The 26,309-nt window shown below is 38.0% G+C and overlaps 1 protein-coding gene and 1 long non-coding RNA gene across 11 annotated transcripts in view; one reads left to right on the top strand and one right to left on the bottom strand.

Moving 5' to 3' along the window:
* The window catches only part of ADGRG6 (adhesion G protein-coupled receptor G6), a 111,519-nt gene that overhangs the window by 22,660 nt on the left and 62,550 nt on the right, over positions 1-26,309 (top strand). For all 8 annotated transcript variants that reach the window (XM_021391569.1, XM_021391570.1, XM_021391566.1 and 5 more), the window contains one exon: positions 22,100-22,441. In XM_021391569.1, the coding sequence (XP_021247244.1) occupies positions 22,100-22,441 (342 nt within the window). The remainder of the gene's footprint in view (positions 1-22,099; positions 22,442-26,309) is intronic.
* Positions 16,067-25,001, bottom strand: LOC110396157. 3 transcript variants are annotated; one of them, XR_002436809.1, is made up of 5 exons: positions 24,463-25,001; positions 21,588-21,718; positions 20,399-20,492; positions 20,250-20,320; positions 16,067-16,174 (listed from the first exon to the last, which is right to left on the bottom strand). It is a non-coding gene; the product is annotated as an uncharacterized LOC110396157 (long non-coding RNA). The 3 variants fall into 3 exon arrangements; XR_002436808.1 differs by lacking the exon at positions 16,067-16,174 and having other exon boundaries at positions 19,816-20,320; positions 24,463-24,997; XR_002436810.1 differs by lacking the exon at positions 16,067-16,174 and having other exon boundaries at positions 19,816-20,320; positions 24,520-24,996.

The following is a 26,309-nucleotide window of genomic DNA, read 5'->3' as shown; positions in this document are numbered from 1 at the left end:
CATGCTTTAATCATCTTGAGGAAGAAATTGAATGTTTTTGATATGAAGCTCCCTCAGACTGAAAGGGAGAAAAGAGCACAGCTGTCATTGCAAAAAGAATGCATAAGAATGCATGAATTTCTGCCAATTTTTTTTTTTTTTTTGAATGCAGAAGAGACAGGAATAAACTGGAATGCAGAAGGAACTAAAATCTGCAATTCACCACATTGTTACACACTCTCACGCAAATGTAGAGACAAGTCTGTTACCTTTGCAGAGTGCAGATCCGGTGGCCATGGAACTAACCTCTCTCCAAACGGATAGAGCACTTCTGCATAACATTGTAAGGACTTGGATATGGTCAGATAAATAGGATAGGTTATTTCTTATTGATGATCAGTTCAGAGATCAACTAGCTTAAGAAATTTTTTTATCTTTCTGTTTGATAGAGCATGCAGAAGTCAGTTCTAAGTGGAAGATAACACTGTTACGCTACTTCTGTTTTTTCCCTAAACCCAAAAGACAAGAAACTTCTGATTCTATAACTTCCTGGAAAGTGATTATTTTCTCAGAACAGAAAGGCTTGCAACTTTTAGATGAAATAGAAGGGACTACATTTGCAGGGAATAACAAAAATGGTTTAAAGAATATTTAAGAAAGTCTAATGTGAACAAGAGTACACAAATTGTTTAATGTATTTAAGCTATTAGACTTCAGAATTGTTTGAGGCTATCAGCATTACAAGGAGAGCAGAAGTTTTTCATTCATTTCAGTTTATAAAATAGCATATATGTATAAGATAGTGGGTATAATTCATAGCTAGAATTCTTCTTCATAGGATTCTTTTAAAACTAGAGACATTACTTGCATGCAAAGGTAGTCTCATGAGCAAAAGATTTCTTTATGTTTCTTTATACCTGGACAAAATCTGGTGTGATTTTATCACATTTCTATTCTAAAGTGTTGGTATTTTACTACAGTAAGTGCCAAAAAGGAAGAAAATCATGTACTTCTGAATGTTGTAATATGTTTCTAATGTGCCCGTTTCCCATAGTGTCTTGGTCCTCTACGATGTTTATCATCACTTTGACTTTGCAAGGTTAAAAAATTTCTACACTGGGACAACTGTTATTGTCATTTGCCATGAAATAATACACATTCCATATGGCATCCGTGCTAAGAGTCATGGAGTGTAACCAGAACAAGGTGATTTCCTGTTACAGATTTTGAAATGAAACCAGGTCTTCAGTTTGTCTTGACAATGAAGTCCTGGAAGAAGCACCAGCTTCAGGCAGAATAGACAAGTTGCTTTGAGCAGAAGTCTGCTATAGGGAACAGAAGGAGTCTGCTGAAGGAGGTGGGGCTTTCTTTTAATTATATTGTCCTGGTTTAATCTGTGGGAGTTGATTATCTTCATAGTGTCTGGTGTGATGCTATTTTTTGGCTTCAGGAGAAAAAGCAATGATAACACATCAGTGTTTTCATTGTTGATGAGCAGTGCTGTACGGGGCCAAGGCCATTTCTCAGCTACTCTACTGATGATGTGTTGTTGTACTAGTAACAGCTCAGCTTCTCCTACTGTCCTACCAGTGAGGGGCTGGGCAGGTTTGAGGATCAGGAAGGAGACAAAATCAGGACAGCTGACCTAAACTAATATGGATATTCCATACTATATGACACCATGCTCAACAATAAAACTGGGAGATTTGGCTGGGGGACATCTCAGGGACTGGCTGGACATAGGTTGGCTGGTGGTGAGCAATTGCATGGTGCATTGTGTGTCACTTGTTTTGTAAATGTATAACTGTATTTACAAAATAATATATACATATGACATATATATATATGTACTGCGTTTAGTTTTGGGCCCCTTACTGCAAGAAAAATATCAAGATGCTGGAGCATGTTTCAGAGAAGGGCAACAAAGCTGGTGAGAGGTTTGGAGCACAAACCTTATGAGGAGCAGTTGAAACTGGAGTTATTTAATGTGGAGAAGTGGAGGCTCAGGGGAGACCATACCGCTCTCTACAACTACCTGAAGGGAGGTTGTGATGAGGTGGGGGTCGGCCTCCTTTCCCATGTAACTAGTGATAGGACTAGAGGGAGTGGCCTCTAGTTGTACCGGGGAGATTCAGGTTGGACGTTAGGAAATAATTCTTCTCCAAATGAGTGGTCAGGCGCTGGAACAGGCTGCCCAGGGAGGTGATAGAGTCACCAACCCTGGAGGTGTTGAAGAAACATTAGTGTGTTGTACTGAAGGATGTGGTTTTGTGGGAAATACTGGTGGTAGGTGGATGGTTGGACTGGATGATCTTGGAGATCTTTTCCAACATAGGTGATTCTATGATTCTATGATTCTTTGTTTATATATATATATAATTATTTCCATTGCTATTTTTTTATCTTCCTTTTTGTCTAATAGTTTTTATCTCAACACAGAAGTTCTACTTTCCTTTTTTTTCTCTGATTTTCTTCCTGATTGTGCTGTGAGCAGAGGAAGTGAATGAAAGGCTGTGTGGTGCTGAGCTGCCTGCTGGGTTAAACGACAACATATATTAAAATCCACATTTAAATATATTAATATATACATTCACCAATATTCATCACATAATTTTCACAAACTTCACTTACATCAACAACAAAATATTCCTCACATCTAAATCAACATATAATCACAATACCAACAAAGGTGGACAGTGTACTCACTCCTACCCCGCATCCCTTCACCACATTACAATAAAAAAAAAAATCACAATTATTACACTCTCTAACAGCGTCACATAACAGCAGTTTTATCAGGATGTGTCACCTCATAAAAAGCAGTAGGTGCTGCAAGGTTGGCTTTCCAGACCTCTTCACTGCACCTGTATCATTTAACTCATATATTTCATCGACACTGCTTCAACATTTCTCCACAGACAGTTAAATTAAGACCATTCTTAAGACGAAGAACATTCAGAAAATTTGAACACAAGCATGATGTGATTTGATTTTATCAATGCGACCTGTTTGGAAAGTCTTTATAATCATTTTTTTTAGGATGCAATATTCCCATTTTGACTCCATTATCATTTTTAATTTGTTTTGTTGCTAGAGTCAAACCCAGAGATAGAGCTTGTGAGCTACAAAGATGTTTAAAAAAAATTTAAAAAGATGAAGTTTTTTGTCTAGTCATAAATTAAAGATGACAATTCTGGCAAAAGTTTGTAAGTCATATCTAGTGTTGAATCCGTAAGTTGCCTGATTACTTAAAAGCACTCTCCTGCCATTTCCATAAATAAAAGCTGCTTAAAGTTGCTGCTGGCAGTTCTTTTCATTTCAGTTTAGAGTTCAGGCTGGAGCAGATTTTCCAGATGAGCCAAAAAAAAGTGTTTAGCATGCTACCATTTCTTCCAAACAGTCCAGCATGTGATTTTATACACAATTCCATGACCATTTAGATCAAGTCTACATTAACCTTTTTGTTTATATGAGGTAGCATGGAGATGAGTAGGTACCTGTAAAGGTTTGTTCAGCATTGCAGGCCTCTCTTACCTGGGAGGAAAGTGTTTGGCCCATTTCTGTCCTAGACAGACAATCAGACAGTGCTCTGCAAATTTCATAACTGATTACTATACATAATCTTACTAAAGAAAATATATAAGTAGTTACCACCTATGCTACAACAAGAATTTTCCTTCTTGTAGTTATTGCAGCCTGAACATAATGACTCAGTTATCACACGCTATAAAATGCTGTAATTGGTTTTGGTACTGTATACTGTCAAAACCTGTTGTGGGTGTTCTGGCTAAGTAGTCGAGATGGAATGCAGAAAGAGATGGGAACTGGCTCGGTGGAGAAACCGTTGCAGCAGTGAGAGTCCCAGCAAAGCTATATAGAACATTCAAAGGCTTTCCAGACTGCAGGTCTTTCCACAGAGTGCAAAACTGGTTGAAAATTGGGAATTGGGAAAATATCACAATTCCTGGAAAGCTGTTCAGATGAGGAATTGAGTTGTTACTAAATTAGATTGTTTTTATTTAAAAAAAAATTGTTTTTTTGTTGAAACTGAAATTTCATGTAATTTCCTTGTGTAATTTGCTTGTGACTCACAAAGTTCATGTTTTGGTGATCAGATCCTAGTTTAATACCTTTATTGCTTTTAAAAAATGCAAGTTTGTTTTCCATTCTGTTGCCTATTTTATCATCCCTTACAATGGATTCTGTAACGGAAATCTTATACAAACTTAATGTGAAAATGTATGAACTGCTAAAAGGCTAGGTTTTTTTTTTTTTTTTTTTTTTTTTTTTTTTTTTTGTAGCTTGGCTCAAACCCTGCTAACCGAGATTGTTTTGTCTGATTTTTGCATATATTACTTTTGAAGAAATGTAACAGGATAAAAATTCTAGTTCAAATCATGAAATCACGGAATGGCTGAGGTTGGAAGGGACCTCTGAGAGTCATCTGATCCAAAGCCCAGCTTAATTAGGAATGCCCAGAGCAAACTGCCCAGGCCCATGTCCAGACAAGTTTTGAAGATCTCCATACTGTTTTAATGATGGATAAAAATACTGTCGTGAAAATTCAAAGCAAACGTTTGAGTCATTGAATTGACTTCAGTGTTTTAGAAAGGCTTGTCTAAAAGTTTTAAAGGCAAGTTTTTATTGACTTGAAGTAATTTATCTGAAATTATTTCACAAATTTTTGTTTTGAAGGTTTATTATTTTTCCATTTTTTAAGGAAATAAGGTTTCCTGTTCAATTATTTCTATGCTACATATTGTGAGATCTGATTAGCAACTGTCACTTTTTTTATCTTCCATTTATTTTCTTTGCTACACTATATTAACATGTTTGGATCAGTACTGCATTCGTATTAGATCTAGTATCTACAGATACTAAAAGATTTCCCCAAGTTTCTGTGCACAGAGAGAGCTACAGTGGTGTTAGTTACCCTCAGCTACACTGAAGATTTCTCTGTTGCTTTGCACACATCAATATGTAACTTTCACTGAAAAAAAATTGCAATGATTGGTGCTAGTGTCAGCCTTACAGCTATTAAAAAATAAGATAAATTGATTTAATTTAATAAGAACTGTGAAACCGAGAATACCCCTCCTCTTTTAAGAAAGTAGGTAAGATAATTCCTTAACTCTTGGAAAGCAGCTGTTTTGCAGATCTTGGTACTAGAGTCAACTGGAGTACTTAGAATTAGAAGGAGTATTTTCCTTAACTTACAGAACTCATTATATTGACTGTGTTTCAGCTGAGGTGCTGAGAGCCCATGGTAAGAAAATCCAGAAGAAAGAAAAAATAAAGTCTTATTGACTGAACTCTTGAGCAAAAACCTAGGCCTAACAAAATGTATCTGTCATAAATCAAAATAAACTTCAGATGATCTGCCTTAACATTCTGCCTTTCCTGTCTTGGAAGTCTGTGACAGTTCACAGCTTAGTCTTTGACTTCCATTGGAGAGATAACACTCTCACTGGACTGTAGCAAGGTGGATCTAGGTAGATGTGTCAGTATGCAGAATAAAATGACTGCTTGGTTATGTATGAAAGTAGTTTAAAAGGAGTTGTTTTAGTTTTTCTTATCCATGACAATTATGCACTGCAATCAGGGTGAAACGCAAGACTTCCTTTACTTCCTGTTTATACAGACTTTATCCACTTTTACTCTGTGTTTCTTAATGATGATTTTGTACTCTCCCTCCTTGTTCCTCAGTGCTCTGACAGCTTGTCCTGCTTAGTTCTGCCATAGACGTGGTGTTGGATTAACTTCTGCAGACCTGTTATTAAATCGTTCATGACTCATTCTTCTTGCTTGCATGAGTGAAATTTGCCTACTAAAAAATTCATGCCATGGCATGGCAAGGAATACTTACCAGCCTGCTTAGTATACTGAGGTATGTTTTAGCAGATCTTCATGGCAGGATTAACATGCCTCTTCCTAATTTTTGTCTTCTTTTTTCTGTTTCATCCCCATGTGAGTACAACGCTACGTTCATATAGCAAGTAAAGTGGTGTTATGGAATGCCTTAGGGTATCTTCCATGTCGTTAGCATTCCTATCATGACTTGAGTTAGAGCTAGGACTCACAAAACAGTTGCATGTTTTTAGGCCACTTTTTGCCTTTCCTGACCCTACAGCTGTGAAGATAACATATTGCCTGAATTGGGCTTTGCATTTATGTTTCTCTTTTCCTTTCGAAATTTTCTGCATTCAAATAGACAGTAGAGACATAGGAAAACACTATCGGAATAATTTGAGAGATTACTTCTTGTTTGTGCTGGGTTTGTCTTTGTTCTGTGTGCCTTGAATAATGACTCAAAACTAACACCAAAGATTAGTGAAGTCATATGAACTTTCTCCACTCTGTTGCCTGACAAACACCTTAAGCACTCTTTTTTATTTCTGTTGAATTCTGTGTATTTAGATTGTGAAGTAGGTAATCTATTTGCATTTCAAAAACTGTATGATCACTAGTCAGGTCATGAGGTTCCTTTACAATCAACTACAATTTTTCATGTTTGAGTCTAGAGTGTTTGATCCAAATTCCATTGTGAACAGAAGTATCTAGAATGTCTGAGTGGACAGCAACGAATAGAGTTCACCCTGACTTTGTTCCTGACACGATGATAGGGTGCGAGTGTGGGAGACAGACACTATTCACACCAGTCTCCTCAGATTGCTTTTGAACACTTTACTGATATGCTTCATTAACCCATGAAGTGAATTTTCAATACAGGGAAATGATCGTTAAGATAAGTCATACAAGAGCTGAGATAAAAGTATTAAATAGGTTCATGTTATGTGCCATAGCAACTGGCAGATATTTGATATTATACAGCTTTTTAATTGATTTTTACCCATGGCAAATTACTCAGATATTATTCTATGTCATAACACTGAGATAGTCCTGTTGCCTTCTGCCTCTGAAGTTTACAGTTAGCTCTGCACAATCACAACCTTGTAATCATGGTTGAAAACATACTGCCCTTTAACTGTTTGTTTCTAACTTGTTATTGTCTGCAAAGTAGATCCGTGTTCGAGATGCAGAATACCCCTCCTTCTTTCTGCAAAGCATGTTGGTATATTTGCTTCTTTGGGCTTGCACCTCTGCCTATTGAAATGCTAACTTAAATGTTACTTTATCACCAACTTTAAGATTTTGAGTATTTTAAGTAATTGTGATTTTAAAGTCTAATCAAAAGTAAGTAACATGAAAGCAGTGGGAACTGTAAGCACTTATGGCACTTCAGAGTTAAGTGTTCAATATTAGAGTTAGATTAGTGTTTTCTCTCTTTATTAAGCCTGTTTTACTTTAGTTATCAATAAGGATACAACACTGGAAGGCCCAAGGCTTAATATCTTGAAGCATTAATTCTCTCAAGTTTTTAAAGTTTCAACAATAGTAAGCCTGCAGTCAAACTGTGGGATCTCAGAGGAGTTCAGATATTCTGTCTAGGTGTTAAATGGTGATGGCAGATCATAATTAATCAGATACTTTTGTATCACTATTAGTTTGTATTATGGGTGCAAAGACAGAGAAAGTTGGTAAACAAACTCCAACTCTAAACAAGAGGATACATTTTTAACCATGGCCTTGAAATAGGCTTTCCTTGAGGATTAGTGAAACTGTAATGACAAACTGTACTGGCAGCATCACTGTCACTGGTGTCTTCTGAGGAGAGTTTTAGTAGAACTACAGGCTGAAAAGTTTCAATGTGAGAATTTTAAGTTTTGAGATGATGATGCCTGTTGGCTTACTTGAACTCCAATGCTTTGTGGAATACAAAACAACTGCAGAGTTTTATATTTCAGGAAAATATTTTAAAATAATCTCAGGTAAAAGGAGTATGAAAGCAAACTGGGAATTGGCTATAACTGTGTGAATAGTTAAGGCAATTAATGCAGTACAATGTGTTAAAGGTCAAGTAAAGGTACAGTCACTGGTTGTAAATTTTAGTGTATAGTCATTATTAAGAGAACAATTTGTCCATTTACTTTTATAGAAGGATGATGCCATGAAGTTCTGTCTCGTACTCACTTCCTGTCTCATTTCAAGGAACACTATGCACCTGTCATTATACTTCCTAATCTTTTAAAACCTCCTTAAACTGTGCCTCCAGAGCTAACAAAATACCTTTTTCCTGTCTACTTTATATGTAAATAACAGATTTATGAAAGAAGTTTCCTTTGGTTGATTGCCTTGGTTTGGTTTCAGAAATTACAAAGCCAGTCAATTGTAAAACTCTGCAGTTTCCATTAAGTAGCAAGTGTTTTAGATGTTGTTTCCAAATAATGCTGATGACTGCAGAACCATTGCAGAAAATAAAGTAAGTTCCTCCACAAGAAGCAAGTTTTATTTGAGACTAAGAAAGTCTTGTTCTTATAATATATTCAAGCTGAACAACTTGCTGATTTTGATTTGGGAAACAAGAAGTCATAAGTCTATTTTCAGAATTTCTCTTTCAGTGAAGAAGAGAGTTTTGTTGGTATTTGACTGCTGAAGCTGTCCAATATTGCATAATTAAATGTGATGCATGTTTTGAACATAGAAACCTGTAGTAGACATATTAAAAACCTCACATCAATATCTAGAGACGTAAATTAGTTAAGATGTATACAAATAATAAAAACAAGACATAAAGCATTTTGAAACCTAACAACTTTTCAAGCGAAACTTGGTCAAAGCTATCATAGATTTTTGCTGAAGAAAATATTTTTTATTGTTTATGTTGTGCAACCATAGTTGGTGAGACAGACACAGATTAGTTATTTAGTTCTGATTCAATAGTTTTGTACTTGTTTTCTTTCAGTAAAGAAGCAAGGCACAAAAGGAGAAGTGGGACATATACTGTACACCCTCAAGGAGCTAAATGCATGTAATTGGATCAGAATCCAGTTCCTAACTTATAAATCAATTCATCCACAAAATATTCTCCTCTAGGGAACTGGTAGAAAAAGTTAATAGCAATGGAAAAAGCACTGGAGTGTGCAGGGAGACTTGGTTGATGACAGTGGAAGTTCAGTGGCTAGAGCTGCTGGAGAACTGGATGGAGGTTAGAAAAATAAGTCACATAGCTCAGACTGGCAAAAATAAAAGGTTCAGGCGTACACAAAAAATCAGTCATTGTAACTTTAATGGAGTAAGTAGGAATCATAGAATGGCCTGGGTTGAAAAGGAACTCAAAGATCATCAATTTTGACCCCCCTGCTGTGGGCAGGGTCGCCAACCACTAGACCAGGCTATCCAGAGCCACATCCAGCCTGGCCTTCAATGCCTCCAGGGACGGGGCATCCACAACCTCCTTGGGCAACCAGTTCCAGTGCGTCACCACCCTCTGAGTGAAAAACTTACTCCTAATATCTAACCTAAACCTTCCCTGTCTTAGTTTAAAACCATTCCCTCTTGTTCTGTCACTATCCACCCTTGTAAACAATCGTTCCCCCTCCTGCTTATGTGCTCCCTTCAAGTATTGGAAGGCCACAATGAGGTCTCCCTGGAGCCTTCTCTTCTCCAAACTAAAGAAGCCCAGTTCCCTCAACCTTTCTTCATAGGAGAGGTGCTCCAGCCCTCTGATCATCTTGGTGGCCCTCCTCTGAACTCGTTCCAAGAGCTCTGCATCTTTCTTGTACTGGGGGGCCCTAGCCTGGATGCAGTACTCCAGATGAGGCCTCACAAGAGCTGAGTAGAGGGGGACAATCACTTCCCTCTCCCTCCTGGCCACTCCTCTTTTAATGCAGCCCAGAACATAGTTGGCCTTCTGGGCTGCTGGCGCACACTGCAGGCTCATGTCCAGCTTCTCGTCCACCAGAACCCCCAAGTTCTTCTCCGCAGGGCTGCTCTCAAGGAGTTCTTCCCCCAGTCTGTTTAAATACCTGGGATTGCCCTGGCCCAAGTGCAACAAGGTGTAAGGAGACACTAGACAGTTTAACTTTACTGTCTGCATTCATTATCTTTCCTTTTCTGCTGTTATGGAAAGGAGAAATACACTGACAAACCAAGCGCAGAAACAAGTAATATAACAATGAAGAAATTACTCTTTTAAGAGAGATATGTACCATTCCCTTCCATACTTACCTCTCATAGAAACACCATAATCTACTCTGGCCATGAATGATGTATTAAAACTGAATATATTACCTTTGGAACATGAAAGTATGACTGATTTTCTGTGACGGTGGAGAAGATAATGTTTCATTATGTGTAATAGAAAACCTTGAATTATTTTCTGGTGTTTTGTAAATCAAAATGTCACGAATATTTTGACTTAGATTGCTCCTCCCTTACATGAAGTTAGATAACTTTTATAGCTTCCTGAAAGAACGCAGCCAGTACTAAATTATTGAAATACACGCCAAACTGTATAAAAATAGATTGTTTGAAAACTGTTAGAAAGGACAGATCATAAGACCCTAAAAAAGAATCAAAGACACTATTGGAAATGGCTTTTGAGTAGGTATTTTCCAGTATGTCTGGAATGCCTTGGTGTTGCTTTAGTAGTGAATTCCAGTGATTATACACAATTTCTGAACCTTGTTAAATACCAGAAAATCGAATCTAAGTAATTTTAACCTGTACTGTAAAACATCCAAATTATTAGAAGAAAATTTTCCAGGATAGATACAAAAAATCTTAAAAAATTATTGAACCAAAATCCAGCCCATAAACATTCAAAACTTAGAGAACATAATTGACTGTGTGGACTGCTGTATAATAAAATTCCTAACTCTTTGTTTTCTGGAGGCCTTTATGCAGTTGAAAAATGATATTTAGAATACTGAGAGTAGTAGCCAGAAAAGGCATTCCAACTTTGCAGCCTGGGAAACAAAACTCTGCAAAGTGAACTGTAATCTTACAAGCAGTAAAGGATGTTGAATATACCAGAGATAAAATGGAAACTGCTTTATATATTCTATTATTATTTAGTATGTGTTAGATTTGTGGTGTAATGTACCCAGTGAAGAGGCAGTATCTTCTGCTTCCACAATACAAAATATTTTGTTACCCAGAAATTCCAACCTAACAATATCTGCACTGTGTCTAGCATACGTAGGATAAATATGTTTCTTGTATGTGTGTGTGTGACTAAGTTTTACTAGCAACATGACCTGTGCCCAGGTGTAACTGTATTGTACCCCATGTCTGTGCATCTAGTGGGTTCTGAAACACCTATAAACCACTCCTTACTAAAAGATTGTTTCCCCAGCTGTTTTCCCACTCATTTTTGCAGACATTCTTAAACAGTTTCTCAGGCAAGCATGACAATTGTTTGCATGAATGATACTCAAGAATTTATTTAGTTGTGCACTTCCTGAGCTTGTACAGGCTGGAATAGTTGAAGATAACTGAGCTTGTAAATTCACTCAAGTTGTGGATATGACCTTTTGCAGCAAGTAAAGAGTCAGACCTTCTTGTTGAAGTGGAAAAAAAAAACAACATACTTGATGACCATTTTGGTAAATCTCAGCCTGATTTGTGATAGTGTGTCACAAAAAAAGTCTCACCTTTCCCACCTGATTCCTTCCCTGACTTAATCCTCTCTTTACTAATGTGTATGTTAGCCTGCATACTTACTCTATTATCCTGTAGACCTACTGGTTAATACTTTTCCAACCAGTATATCTAAACTGAACTGTCAAATATTTTCAGTGCCACTCTTTGTCCCAAACTTCTGTTACTTTGTGGAAGAAATCCAACTCAGGCCAAAACTAGCAAGTCAATTCTGTTTTTTTTATAAGATTATCACAGGAATGCCAATGAAAATATTCTTAAGTTACAATGGGTGTAACACAGGATTTTCACACTACCCCCTCCCTCAGGGGGAAATCCATAACTTTGTCTACAATGTGAACTCCACTCATATGGGTCAGGACAAATTTACCCAGTCAGTGTGTTTGTTTCCACTTCAATTTTCATTGGCACAAAACCAAACAACTAAGGGGAAACAGGCAGTGCCGGGCCCCCACCCTGGCTCTGAACATATTTTCTTCTATTGTAGCTGGTTCCCTCAATTTCCCAGATCAATCAGAATCTGCTGGAGTTACTGCTGTGATAAAATCAGTTGCTGTCAGGAGGTAGGATATAATATGCTAGAATGACCAAGAGGAGTCAGAGCTTTTAGTGGCAATGATAACCCAAGAGAAATAAATACCTACAGAATTTCAGGGTGAAATGAGTTCTAGGGACAGAATGGAATATCCTGGAAACATAGTGAATTCCTAGTGATCTCTGTATAGCACTATCATACCACTCCAAGAGGATGACAAACACTGACCTGGAGTTTCCCAAGACTATGGTTACATTTTGGAGATCTGTCATGTAGCAAATAGTGTCAATACCTGGATGACTCAATTTGAGAGCAGGTTAGAATGCCAGTTCGGAGAAGTCAAGAGCAAGTGTAGAATCTGCACCTGGGGAGGAGTAACTGTATGCATCAGTACGAGTTAGAGGATGACCTGATAGAGATGAGTTCTGCAGAGAAGGACCTGGGAGTCCTGGTGGCCAATAGGTTGGCCATGAGCCAGCATTGTGCCCTTATGGCCAAGAAGGCTAACTGAATCCTGGGGTGCATCAAAAAGAGCATGTTCAGCAGGTTGAGGGAGGTCTCTCCTACTCTGCTCTAGTGAGGCCACATTTAGACTACTGTGTCCAGTTCTGAGCTCCCCAGTTCAAAAAAGACAGGATCTCCTAGAAGGAGTCCACAGGAGAGCCACAAAGATGATTAAGGGCCTGGAGCATCTCCCTTGTGAGGGAAGGCTGAGTAACCTGGGTCTGTTTAGCCTGGGGAAAAGAAGACTGAGAGGGGATCTGATAAATATCTAAAGGGAGGTGGGAGGCAAATGGATGAGGCCAGGCTCTTCTCAGCTGTGCATAGTGATAGGACAATGAGTAATGGCCTCAAACTTGACCATAGGAAGTTCCATACCAACACGCGGAAGAACTTCTTTACGATAAGGATGATGGAGCACTAGAACAGGTTGCCCAGAGGTTGTGGAGTCTCCTTCTACGGAGATATTCAAGGCTCATCTGGGTGCCTACCTGTGTGACCTACTGAAGGGAACCTCCTTTAGCAGAGTGGTTGGAAACAATGATCTCTTGAGGTCCCTTCCAACCCCTGTGATTCTGCAGTTCCCTGCAGTGTCTCAACAGTGAACGAACAAGACCCTAAAGCCAGTGCCAGATTCTAGTCCGCTGTATGTACCTCTTACAGGAGGAGTTAAGAATCACTCTGCTGCCTTTTAGAAATTTACTTACAGAAACAAATATTAAATGCTCTCCAAACGTAGGACCATGCTATACAGCTGTGTCACAGCTTATGCTGTTTTTTGTTTTTGTTGTTGTTTTTTGTTTTTTGTGAAAAGCCAGTTTGCTGCTTGTGTTTTCTGGTAAACGCTGCATGACTCAGTAATTTACTGTTCTCACTTCTGCTTTTCTAGATTTAACCTCAGATTTAAAAGTAAGCTTTGCTCTTTCTGATTTTTGTTACATTGTTAGGGTTACTGATGTCAAGTGTATCCTGAAAGATAACTATGATTATTGTGTTGAAAATAGGATGTACTACTATCTGCTTCTTCTTGATTTACGTATAGTGTTTGAATCACTAAATCTAGAAAGACCTGCTTTATTGATTCTTACATAAGACAAATGAAATAGGACCTAGTGCTCTACCTCTCATGTTTACATTCCCTTTCTCACACATGTGCTAGCCCAGGAGTGCTCTCTGCCTCTCAGGCCAATTCACTCAGTGTCCCAAATTCACACTTATAAAAACTGCAGTAACCATATTTGGTTGTAGGTTCAGAACAGTCCCTGGCCTGTGCTGGCTGCTGAGCCATGCCCAGGAGTGATTTGGAGATGAGCTGTCTGGACTGGGTGAGGGATGCCAAGGGCTAGTCCAGCACTTCAGAAGCACTGAAACTCACATCCCAGAGCTTGGGACTGCTCTGTGGCTCTTCACAATTGAGATGGAGCTATTGATACATTGCCTGATCAGCTATTTCAGATTAGTTTCAGATATAAGCCATGAAATCTAAAATTCCTGTAGTTATATCTATTCTTATTAATTATTGTGCCTGCAGAGATTCTGAAATATTCTAGGTACTTAGAGAAATGTCTGTTGGCTTTCTGAATTTTATATATCCTGCTTTAATGTTTTTCTGGTCAGAGTCCCACAGGCTTATGTAATATATGAAAAAATATTGTCTTTTATCAGTTTTCCATTTACCACATGAAATTTCATTAAAACCCTATTCTTGTCTTGTAAGAGAGAAAAAAAAATATCCTAATTTAATTTAAGTAAAAATTTAATTTCTAAATAATCTAGTAAGCAGGGTTTGAGCAATAGGAAGCAGGAATAATAAGTGACTTCACAAACAGCAGTTACACATTCATGTGTGTCTATAAATTAGCCTGCAAGGAGATTTTGTTCATTTTATTATTCTTAGGTCCACCAACCGGTTCAAGACATAGTGCATCAGCAAAAGATGTGAGGCAAGCTGATATGACTTGCCAGGATATAGAACTCTCTGTCTTCTGGCTTCCACAGCCAAAACCCAATTGTTGAGTTATTTTGTAAGAGTACAATCTTGCCTTTCATTGAATTATAAAAGGCTCTGCCAGGGTTATATGCTATTTCCAGTCAGGAATATGGAGGCCTACAATTCTTGTTGGGTACAGGGAGTACTGTGCAGATGATGCAATGGGAATGGTGCAGACTGAGTGTCCAGGCTGAGGTTTTAATAGTACTGAAAGTAGTGTTTACTGCAAATCAACAGAAGTCACACTTGCAAACTAAGAATAGAAAGACATAAAAAATAATTCCTAACTGCGTCTTTATTATATTCATGCTGTGCAAAATGCATTTGGTTATGTGTGGCAGCCAAAGTAGGATAATGCAAAGTTGTATAAAGTTCTTAAGATTTTTATTTTATTTTAATTTGACTAATGCAGATGGTTTCACAGCAAAGCTGATAACATTCATCCTGTTGAGGATTCTGTATGTTCTACACCTATTAACATAAATATTTTAGAAATATTTTAGAGTATTATTTAAATTACACCAGGATTCATTTGTTGATAATTTACACTACACTGCCAAGTGTTTTGTAACCAGCACTTCAATTATTCAGTAGCAGGAGAAATTTAAAGCCCCCAAAAGTGATCTGGAGTTGATTTTTTCACGCAAACATTAACCAGTGTCAAAACTACTACTGATGCCTTTGCAGAGCTGGAAGTTAATGTAATATTCTACTAGTAAAGGGTGGCGGGATGAGGTTGAACCCTACCAAAAGAAATAGTGCATTTATTTTCAAGAGGGAAAAACAGGGAATAAGGCACTTTGACTTAGTGACGTTTTTAGAAAGTTCATTGCTGCATTAGAATTAAAGCTTGTCTTTAGGAAGAAGATAGTTTTGGAAAAAAAGAAAGAAAGAAAGAAAAAACACCTACAGATTGGAAGGAACTATTTATGTGAAAGTTTGGGGGAAAAAAAATCAACCCCTTTTTGTCCCCAGTTTAATTCAGTCAGCAAGTTGGGAATCTAGAATATGCCCTGTGGAAGGAGAAGAAGAAAGAGTATGGATGGTTATGTGGACATTAGGCCAGGTGTAAAATGTTTCGTGTTGGTTATTTAACCACTTGGTTACTAACTTTTTGTTTGCAACACGTGCCTCAGAGTGGATCTCTCTGCTCACATGGGTGTTAGCACATGCTGGTCCAGTTATTATGCTTTTCCATAAAAGAAAAAGAAAATGGTTAGAACGAGAGGCAAAAACATGGTCTTCTTCACTCCTTGGGTCTGTACAGTGCCTCCCCTGTTGCCTTCATATGGCAGCTGCTACTGTGTAGTGATACCCCATTCAGATGTTTTTGAGGGCAGTGCTAAGGGCTAAAGACATGACTCTGAAGGTGACCTCAGCCCTGTCACATTATATGTGTAGACACAAACTTTTATACATGTCAGGATAAGAATCTTATTTCCCTTCCATTTCTAGCAGGGATAATCCTTATGTATTACATTTTTCCATTATTTAGCCTAAATAAGTAAATAAATAAATTTTGAATGCTTAAATAGTTAAGATTAGTATTGTGTGCTTTATTTAAGGATTCTGATGCATATTACCTGGTGTGAATAGTGATTTTTATTCATGCCAGTGTAATATGGCAAAACAAGGATCTTTCTGGCCGATCAAACAGCTTCTACAGTCTGGAAAGCAAACAAAGAAGCAGAAGTAAACCTCTCACCTCTCCTCATCTGTACTTCCTCAGAAAAAACTCAAACAAATTATGCATTACGCAGAGAGAAGACAGTGTGGTTTGGTGTGAAGAGGCTTCAGAATAGAGCAGTGCTCACTGTTTTGCATAAGAATTTGTGTAGAACTTATAGATGGCAGTAAACATGCAGATAATTCTTTCATTTATATCAAGAGTGAATGATGTGACATATCTGCAAGAAATGTATCCACATTTTGCACATAGGTATTTGTGCGCATCTACAGATTCCTTTTATGTCTGAAATTGTTTTTTAAATGGAAGAAACAGGCTACCGTTGAAGCCTTTACTATGTGATAGCTGTTCTCAGCTTAGTGTTTGTGTCTCATATTGAAATAACAGGGTTTGTTTGTTCTGTAGCCATTCCAGCCCACCCACATCTTGGTGGTTTGGCCCTTCCCCTCACTTGTCTGCAGGTGTGTCCACTACTGACCTCACTCACCCATCTATTTAAGCCATAAATATGTTTAACCTAATGTTTGGCCGTATCTCTGTAGATCTGTTCTACTATGGCATTCTTGAAATAGGGGGAAAAATTGCTTATTATAAAGCAAGACTTTTTGTTGCCTAATGTTTGTTAAAATAGGTATTTTTTATACTCTTACTGTGAACAATTTTAAGTTTTCACTTCTGTTTTGGACTTTGCCACATACTTGCTGTGTGACTACATTGTGGCACTCTCATTTGCTCCTTTCTTACTTAGTACAAAGTGACAGTATTTGCAATTGCTACCTTCTCAAATGTAGGCAGAGTGCTTAAAGAATCTGAAATGCATAAATAAAAGCAAATATTAATTACTTCTGGTCTTTATATATAAAGTGCTAGGCAGTGTAGCTAAGATTGTCTGTGGTTTAGGGTTGGTCTAATTCTGTCAGCAGGGGAGATTTTATTGTTCATAGAAGGTGATATAAACTCTTCTGTTTTGTTTTCTGAAAATTCAGTGCCATATTTACATAGATTTATTTCAGGATATTTTCATATGAAATGTGTCTCCTCTACAGGGAGAAGTAGAGTTAAACTTTGTACAAAAATCTTACTTTGATGAGGGAGTCTTTCAATGGATTTTAAAAAAATACTGAAAAACAGTGTTAATTCAGCCCACACAGTCTATCATTGGTATCCTGTGCTACTGCCTACGCTCTGTGTAGTCATTTGCACTTCTGTCAGGTGGAAAATGCTGCAAAGAAGGGCCAGTTCCTTGCTACAGCCAGTGGATGGAAAAAGAAAAATCCCATTGCAAGGTGTAACTCAGTGTGAAAATAAACTGTATAATGAATGAATTATAAGAGCAGGTATTTTTTCCTTAAAGACATTGTTTACTTTTGATTCTAACTTTCACAAGCTTTGAGCTGTTAGGGTTGAATTGAGCAATGACCCAAGCTGAATTGCTTTTGTTTTTTTAAAAACTTCTTGGCCAAACAAAATTTGTTGTCCATCAGTTCTCCATGGTTGACTAAAAGTAGAAGTGAAAGCAGACAGAGAAGTAAAAGTCAAAACTTTTGACTAAGAGATAACTGCAGAATATGATGGGGCAAAAAATGAGGTCTAGGGGGAAAATTATGACAGTACAGAGAAGTAGACAGATACAGAAAGATAGAGGAAAAGATGTATATTAGCATAGATTTTGGAGGTAAGTGCTGGAATATGTTGGACATAAAAAATGGAAAAAAAAGGATGTGTAAATGTATGGGAAGAGGTTATACAGAAAGTTTCCTTCTCTAAACCTGTGGTCAACATTGTAGTTCTGTGGTTTCAGCTGTTCACAACTGGTTTGTGAAAGCCACTTCCAGATGGCATTATCTCAGTGCCCACAGGTGTCTTTACTAATTCAAGTGTATGTGCCAAGGCTCTAAAAGCACAAAATCATTTGACGGACCAAGGTGGACTATTAATTTTGTTCCATAGGATATGGGTTTTGTGTGCACACATGTCTATATTAGTCATCTAAGTCACACTGATCTCTTTTTTTAGTCACATACCGGTTCCCTTAGCCCTATGGTTTTAGATGATTCAGCATGGTATATGAAAGAGTTCTATAGGAATGTTAACTTTTTGTAGAAATTAATAGATAGATATGTGAAATAGGCAGCAGACACACAGAAGAGGAAAACTTCCCCACCCAATTACTTTTGGCCCTTATTCAGAATCCTGTCCCAATTTAGCCCCCCCTCCCCATTTCCCCAATAATTCAGTTCTCCCTCTTTTTTCAGTTTTCCCTGTTTTATTTCCACCCCCCCCCATTTTCCCCCTAGGAAAACTGGCAGCTGTGAGAACAGGATTCTCTCCCCCCTTTTGCAGTTTAAAGTCACTGGTAGTATGCTTTGGACATATAAAATGCTGGACAAATACTAAGTAGTTAAGGAAAATCAGAACTCTTGTTTCTCAGATTGGAAACTCAAAATCCATGGAAACTTTTGCCATTTTTGCCCATTATCTCTGTGCCTAACTTTGTCCTTACAAAATGGGCATGATAGGAGGGAAAATGCTGCTTCTCCATCACCATTTGTGGTCAGTTAACATTCATGAAATCTCTAAAATTCTCTAGAGGAATTTATTAATTTTCTTTTTTAGTATAATGTTCCAGTGTCCTACTAAATTCTTAACTACTCATTTATTAAGTGAAGTATAAGTCCTTTAGAAAAAAATAATATGATTATGAAATGAAAACTACTCCTACAGGATATTCTCATGAAGGAAACAAATGAGATGCTGCGTGAAACTTTCAGTGTAGGAAATGTGGAAAATAAGTGTTTGATTTCAGTGCATTGGGAGGGTGTTAAGTGTGTTTATGTTTTTTAGCATATTTAAGAGGGGAGGAAAAGTGAAAGTTTTTTCACTCTATGGAGTATATTCCCTGTGGTCTAGAGTGACAACAAAATACTTGACAAGCAAGTTCTGTGCATTTAGAGTTCTCAACCAAGAAAATATACCTGTATTTATTCCCATTAAAATTAATAAACTATCTCGTATTACTTGCAGAAATGTTTGCGGTGTGTACTGAAATAAGTATTCAGTATCCACAGTTCAGAACTGCTCTGGGCCAATGGGATTGCAAAATATCTGTCAGCTTTGGCTGACAGCCTAGGGTTGCCACAGCAGTTTTTCTCTTTAATGGGTAAAATAGGTGGTGTTTATAGAAAAATAACCGTCTCATGAGAAGCTGTGCAAAAAGTTCCATTCAAAACCATTCTGTTTATATATAGTTTTGTTGTTTGTTTTCTTTCCTTTTTACTTACTACTGTGGACATTTACATGAAAACAGGATATTTCTCCTTCAAATTGCAGTCATGGACAGAACAGCCACTATGCCAAAATGAAAGCTATTTTCCTCACTGAATCTGTTTCTTCTACATATGTAATGTGTACAGTACTTATTTTCCTACCTCCATTCAGGGGCTTTTTTACTTCATTAGTTCTACAAAACTAGCAAAACAATATGGATGTAACGAAATGAGAATATGCTAGTAAATGTGTTAAAAGATGAAATGAGTAAAAAAAAAAAAACATAGTAAAATAACATCTACATTTCTGTATTTACAGTGATGACAGAGATGAAAGTATTTTTGCAATGTGTACTGACAATTTATTAAAATAACTTAGAGATCATTGTAAATGCTCAGGAGAAAGATAAATAAAGAGCGGAGTCCTGTTTTGGCTCATGGGATAAAAAAAAAGTAGTAAAGTCAGGCTTCTCCTAAGAATGTCCATTCTTTCTGATGGACAAATTTGCCTTTTCCAGTTTTAGGTTGAATGTAATATCCTACTTGTTTGAGAGGTACATCAAACTACTTTTACTGACAAATGGCACATTTCTTCCAGTCTCTTTGAATTCGGAATGTTTTGTAATGCCACTAAGTTATACTTTAGGGATCCAGTGCTGAATGAGAGTGCTTTAGCACCCAAATGCAATTACGTAACCTAACAGCTTAGCCCTTGGCTCCAGGTCAATCTGGGTGTAGGTGATGCACAGAGAAAGCTCTCAGATGCCCAGATAGTTCTGTGCCACTTACTTCTTTAGAAGGAATGTGTAGGAGAGTGGGTACGGCATACTACCAGATCCTCAGCCACTGAAGCCCTTGTCCTAGAAATAATGAAGGCAGGAGTATGAATCACAGAGCCTTCCAGCTGGAGGGCTTCCTCATCCAGAGCTGACTGCTACCTTGTAGAGGCTCACTTGCGCTGGACTAGGAGACTTCTGGCTTATGGTTCAGCTGCTTTTCTTGTTCCTCCTCACTTCAGTGTAGGGCCACTCTCTGAAAACCGATATGTATCTCTGCAAAATCTTCTGCACAAAGCTGTGAACTGCTTTTACATCTGCTGGATTTACACTCATTGCACTAATAATTAAATATTCTCTCTCTGGTTAAGAAATGAAATGGCAAGGTTCCAGGTCAGGTGAGCGTAGTCCTCTGACTATACAGGTTTGCAAAGAAGTTAGATTACACAGGCTCCAGCTTGTACTGCTCAAATAATGGTTTCCAGCATCATGAATGCCAAATGTTCCCAGGGGTAATTCAGAGTCTTTAAGATAATCTTTTTTTTTTTTTTTTTTTTTTTTTCAAATAAGCCCCCAACAGTACTTACATAGTCATCCTGTATTTGACTTCGAAAATCCAATTAATTACTAATCTCTTTACCTTCTAGGGGCCATTCTCCTTACAGATGTAAACTTCTTTTTTTGCCATGTTAGTTTCCAGAGTCAGGGTCTGCTTGCTAAGGCTCAACACCATATGAATGTTAGTCATAAGGAACCTCAACAATAAGTTGAGGGTGCTTTGGAGAAGTTTGTTGTGTTTATTCCTGTTTTAGAGCAGATCCCTGCATAGCTGGACAACCACTTGTTTAGTTTTTTTTAGCTTAGGCAACTAATATGAGTTCATATTCACCTATTTTTTTAACACTTCTAGTGCTTGATGCACGATTGCGGCTTAACGAAATGTTTGGAAAGTAATTTGGCACAAATGTGTTGCTTAGTTTCTTCAGTTATCTGTTGGTAGTATTCTGCTCCCGCCTAGTTTGCTCTGTGTTGCTTTGGCAAACTTACAGATTTTAACAGCAGGCGGTAATAATTCCATAAAATACACTACAAGGTAACCATAGAAAGGGCAAGAAATGCAGCCATGAGGACTAACAGGGCCTAAAATTCTCATAGAGAAGCATAGCAGGTGAACAAGGCACATGAGGAAGAGGATAAGAATATTTTAGAGACTGACTGCCACAAACCCCTCAGTGGAGCTGAGTCAGCATGGGAAGAGCTCAGTAATGTGCTGTTGATTCAGAGGCCCATGGCTCACTACTCCCCTTTTGGGTGATGTGGAAAGTGCCTGCCGGAAGTGCTGATGACTAACCTTGGACTCTGCAGAATGCCGCTTCTGTGGCTCTTCGGCCCATCTCTTGTGCTGCTGCATTCCAGGGGCATTCCACTGGGAACAATGACAGGGCATGGAGCTGCTAAATAGTGGCAGTCAGCATCTGTCCACTAGCCAAAAGATAGAAAGGATACCAGTCATCATCTCTGAAGTTTCAGAGTTCATTTGCATTTGAGAATTCAAAAATGTTTTTGCTTCACTGTTGTTTGCACAGTGGGTCAATATGCACGGCAGATTTATATTTCTTGTACAGATGAATATTCAGCAGTATAACTTAAATTCCTTTTGTGTGGGAATTCTTATGTAAAATATTCTTTTGCTGTACTATTCCTCCTGCATTTTGTACACCAGAAATGAGGCCTTCTTTTGCCTTTATTTCCCCTGTATCTCTTTATGTTTTTCTGCATAGAGATACACTTAGTCGTAGTGCTGATAATTAATTTCCTGTTTCATTACCTCTCTTCCTGACCTCCTTCTGTTTTCATTGCCAGCTCACGGATGCTACAACTGTAGGACCATGCTAACTGACCCCTCTGGAGTTTTCACTTCTCCGTGCTACCCAAGTGATTATCCCAACAGCCAAGCTTGCAAATGGATCATCCGAGCGCCTCATGGATTCATCATACAGCTAACATTTACTGATTTTGACATTGAAGAAGCTCCAGGCTGCATTTATGATTCACTGACACTGGACAATGGAGAGAGCCCAATGAACCTTTGTGGCATCACTGCCAAGGGATTATCATATAATTCTACCGGAAATGAAATGATTGTGTCTTTTAAAAGTGACTTCAGTATCCAAAAGAAAGGTTTTAATGCCAGCTATGTACGAAGTAAGTAAGCATATACCATTTTATCCCTCTTACAGAAAAAATATCCTGCTAGAAGTAAATTTCTTACAGGTTATTAGAATGACACTTTCCAACGGAATCGTATGTTCCTTGAGAAGGACAGGTGATGGGGAAGCTGCAAGATAAAGCTACAGACTTCTCTTCTATGTTTTTTTTTAACTAATTTACTTTTCTGTAGATGAAAATAAATTATTGTATTCTGGGACTTGACATCCTCAAATACATTAGAAAAACTTTTATCATACAAATACTGTAGGCCCAACAGTGCCTCTTTTGGAAGATTTATGTTGGGCACTTTAAAAGTGGGACATACAGAAATATGAAGACCAGCATGAGGAGGCTCTTAGCCAACAGAAACAAAGAGAGCCAAAACCGCTGGCCCAGTGAATCACCCTGCAATGGGGAGAAGTTTGTGCAAAATGCAGAACTTCCTCAAGGTATTTTCCAGTCTGTAGCATAAACTCTCAGGGGTGAACTGTCATTGCAAAACTGCTACCTGCATTTCTTGACCTTTTTTTCTTTTCATAAATACATAACAATGCTTAGATTTTAAAAATCCTAACAACTGCTAAAAAGACACTTTTCTATCCATGCTTTTCTCCCTCAGAGAACATGACAAATAACATGTGACTGATGTATATTTTGCCATTTTAAGGTATTTCAAGAAGTTGTTCTTAACATAATAGTAAAGAGCAGCAACATAAATGTGGACATTAGGATGATCATTTGCTTCTTTTTATTTAAAACCATTGCCCTCACCCTGTCACTACAAGCCCTGATAAAATGTCTCTTCATCTTTCTTATAAGTCCCTTTTATATATTGGAAGGCTGCAATGAGTTCTTCCTGAAACTTTCTCGTCTCCGGAAGCCCAGCTCCTTCATCCTTTCTTTGTAGGATAGGTGCTCCAGCCCTCTGATCATCTTTGTGACCCTACTCTGGCCCCACTCAACCTGCTCCTCATCTTTCTTGCGCTGAAGACTTTGGGCGTGGATGCAGTACTCCAGTTTGGGCCTCACAAGGGCAGAGTAGAGGGGTACAATCACCTCCCTCTTCCTGCTGGCCTCCTCTATTTGGATGCAGCCCAGGATACAGCTGGCTTTCTGGGCTGCAAGTGCATACTGCTGGTTTATCATAGAATCATAGAATGGCTTAGATTTTAAGGGACCTTAAAGATTATCGAGTTGCATGCTCCTACTGTAGGCAGGACTGCCACCCACCAGCTCAGGCTGCCCAGGGTTCCATCCAGCCTGGCTTCAAACTCCTCCAGGAATGGGGCACTCACAGCTTCTATGGGCAACCTGTTCCTGTGCTTCACTACAAAAAATAAAGTATTTTTTCCTAATATATAACCTGAATTTCCCCTTTTAGTTCAAATCCATTCCCCCTTTTTCTATCATTATTAGACCAGGTACATCTAGCTTTTCATCCACCAGGAGCCCCATGTGCCCTCAATCAATCCATTACCTAGTCTGTACTCCTTGTACTGGGGACTGCTCAACTGTAGCACACTTATGTTGTATCAGCTGGTTGTGTAGAAACACAGAGCAAGGAAATTTGCAGTTATCTCTAAAGTCACAAGCATATCTTTTTCATGAAAAGAAATATCAAAACACGTATTACATATATGATATTTTAAAATAATAAAATTAACAGCTTCCAGAACTATAAGGCAAAACTAGGTTTCCCTGTTGCAAGGAGCTGTAAAAATCTAGTAGCTCATATAAAATGATATGTAATCAGATTATACAACATGATTTATTTTGTTATTCCTCTTTACTATTCTAGTGTTCAAGCATAATAAATAAGATAACTTTTAATAGGAATTTAAGATGCAATATTATCCTCAGATGAGGAGAAGAGGGGAGGACCATGGAGAGAACCATTTTTATATCCATATTCATAGGTATTTCTGTGAAAGCAAAAATATTATCTCCATGCCAAATTGAAGAGTGCCATAACTTCATGGATAGCACCCTTACAGTTAAATAGTCTTGGAAGATACCTTTTATTTTGAATATTGGCTATTCTCCAGTGCCAGTGACCTTCACCAACAACTTACATTTAAATGTTTCATGTATGTGTTAGTTCAGTTACCGCTGTTAAGGCCCACTGTTAAGTTACCTTGACTAAGGTTCCAGAATTTTGTTTCGTTACTCCATACTGGTAACTCTCAACTTGAATTCGACTGCAGATGTTACAAAGGAGGGCTGGCTGCATGCAAATAGGACAAATTATAACCCATAGACCACATTCTGCATGGCAATATTTAGCCAGGCAATGAATACAGAAAAGGAGTTTGGGTAAATGGCTGATAATGTACTACTTTCCTTTCATAGAAAATAAGTTGTAAAAGCCTGTAGACATTAGATCATCAACACACATGCACTGAAATTACGAAACATCTGCACAGCAGATGTCCATGCAGTACTCTCCCACTTTTTCAGAGAATTCCCAAAGGCATGGCAGCGATGCTACCTCCTCTCACTTCAGGTCACTGTTGGAGTTTGAAAGCCTCACTGTCTAACTGACATTACTATTGTGAACACGATACCCAGGCAACACTGTGAATTTCTCCCTGGGAGGGTACTGTATTACAGTTATCTATCCATGTTTTCTTTCATTTCTTAGAAATGGTCATATAAAAATAATAAAATTAAGCGGTTTGTTCAGTTCTGAGTTTGATAAAGGAATGTAAAGGTCCATTCAAAGATGCACAACAGTTTGCTACCTAGAAATTGCACTTAAAAAGATATGAATAGTACATCCTTATACAGAATGTACGCATGGCAAAATATATGTGGGGAAAGACAAATAGAGTGAGTTTGGGGAGGGAATTAGCTGTGAATAGAACAGCATTTGTGGAACAGTGTTTTCAAAATGGGTTTCCCAGAACGCATCCTGCTATCCATAACAAGCTGGCTGCCCACACAAATGCTGTCTTTCCTGGTTGTTGCCTTCTGCAACACACCAAAAGCAGATAGATGGGCCATATCCTCAGCAGCAGTAAGTGAGTACAGCTATATGGTATACAGTGTGGCAGAACACTGGCTGAACTCAAAAAAGCTGGTATATTTCTTGCAATGTCAGCTGAAGGGCTGTGGAAAGCTGTGAAGCTAGAAACTGGCAGATAAGCAGTTTTCCCCACAAATTATTTAAAATCGTTATTTTTTCTTGTGTGTAAAGGGAAGTATGGTATGTGAGACCGTGATCTGAAAAGAAGAAAAGTAAGACATGAGCTCTAGAAGCAGATGCAGACTTCTTGTCATGACAGCACTTTCATAAATGCAGATGAGGATTTCAGAACAGTGAGCTGTCTGTTGCTGGTCGCTTCTACTGCATTTCAGCTGCCAAGACTTATTTACATTTTATATAAGTAAAAAGCAATGTGTCCAAAATAAAAATGGTTATCTTCCTAACAGAAACAGTTTAGCATTACCCTGAATGTAGTATAAACACTTACATGAACAGACTAAATATATATATATATATATATATATATACACCCTCAGAGAATAATCATCTTCTCCAATGCTATCACATGAAATTCATCAGTGTGATGACTGGCTGTGCAAAAGTGATCAAGAGAGAGCTCCTGATGTTGATTTCAGGATTCTTTTTTTCTCTTTGTGTACAGAGCACTTGTCAGTTTTGTCCTTTTGCTGTATTGGAAAGTGCCAACAATTGACTCTGAGGAGCACAGCAACGTTGAGTAGACTTGTTCAGTACCAGGGCAGCAGCTTTCATTCTCCATGTTTATTTCTCTACTTACACTGTTTTTCTCATTTGGTGACTGCTATTTTGCCAGTGCAAATTAGAATGCTTAAAAAAATTAGAGACAAAGTACTTCTG

This window comes from Numida meleagris, chromosome 3, assembly GCF_002078875.1.
Source record: "Numida meleagris isolate 19003 breed g44 Domestic line chromosome 3, NumMel1.0, whole genome shotgun sequence".
In the NCBI taxonomy this organism is placed as follows: Eukaryota; Metazoa; Chordata; class Aves; order Galliformes; family Numididae; genus Numida; species Numida meleagris.
The sequence above is the reverse complement of the archived record's forward strand: the minus strand, read 5'-3'. Positions and strand labels throughout refer to the sequence as shown.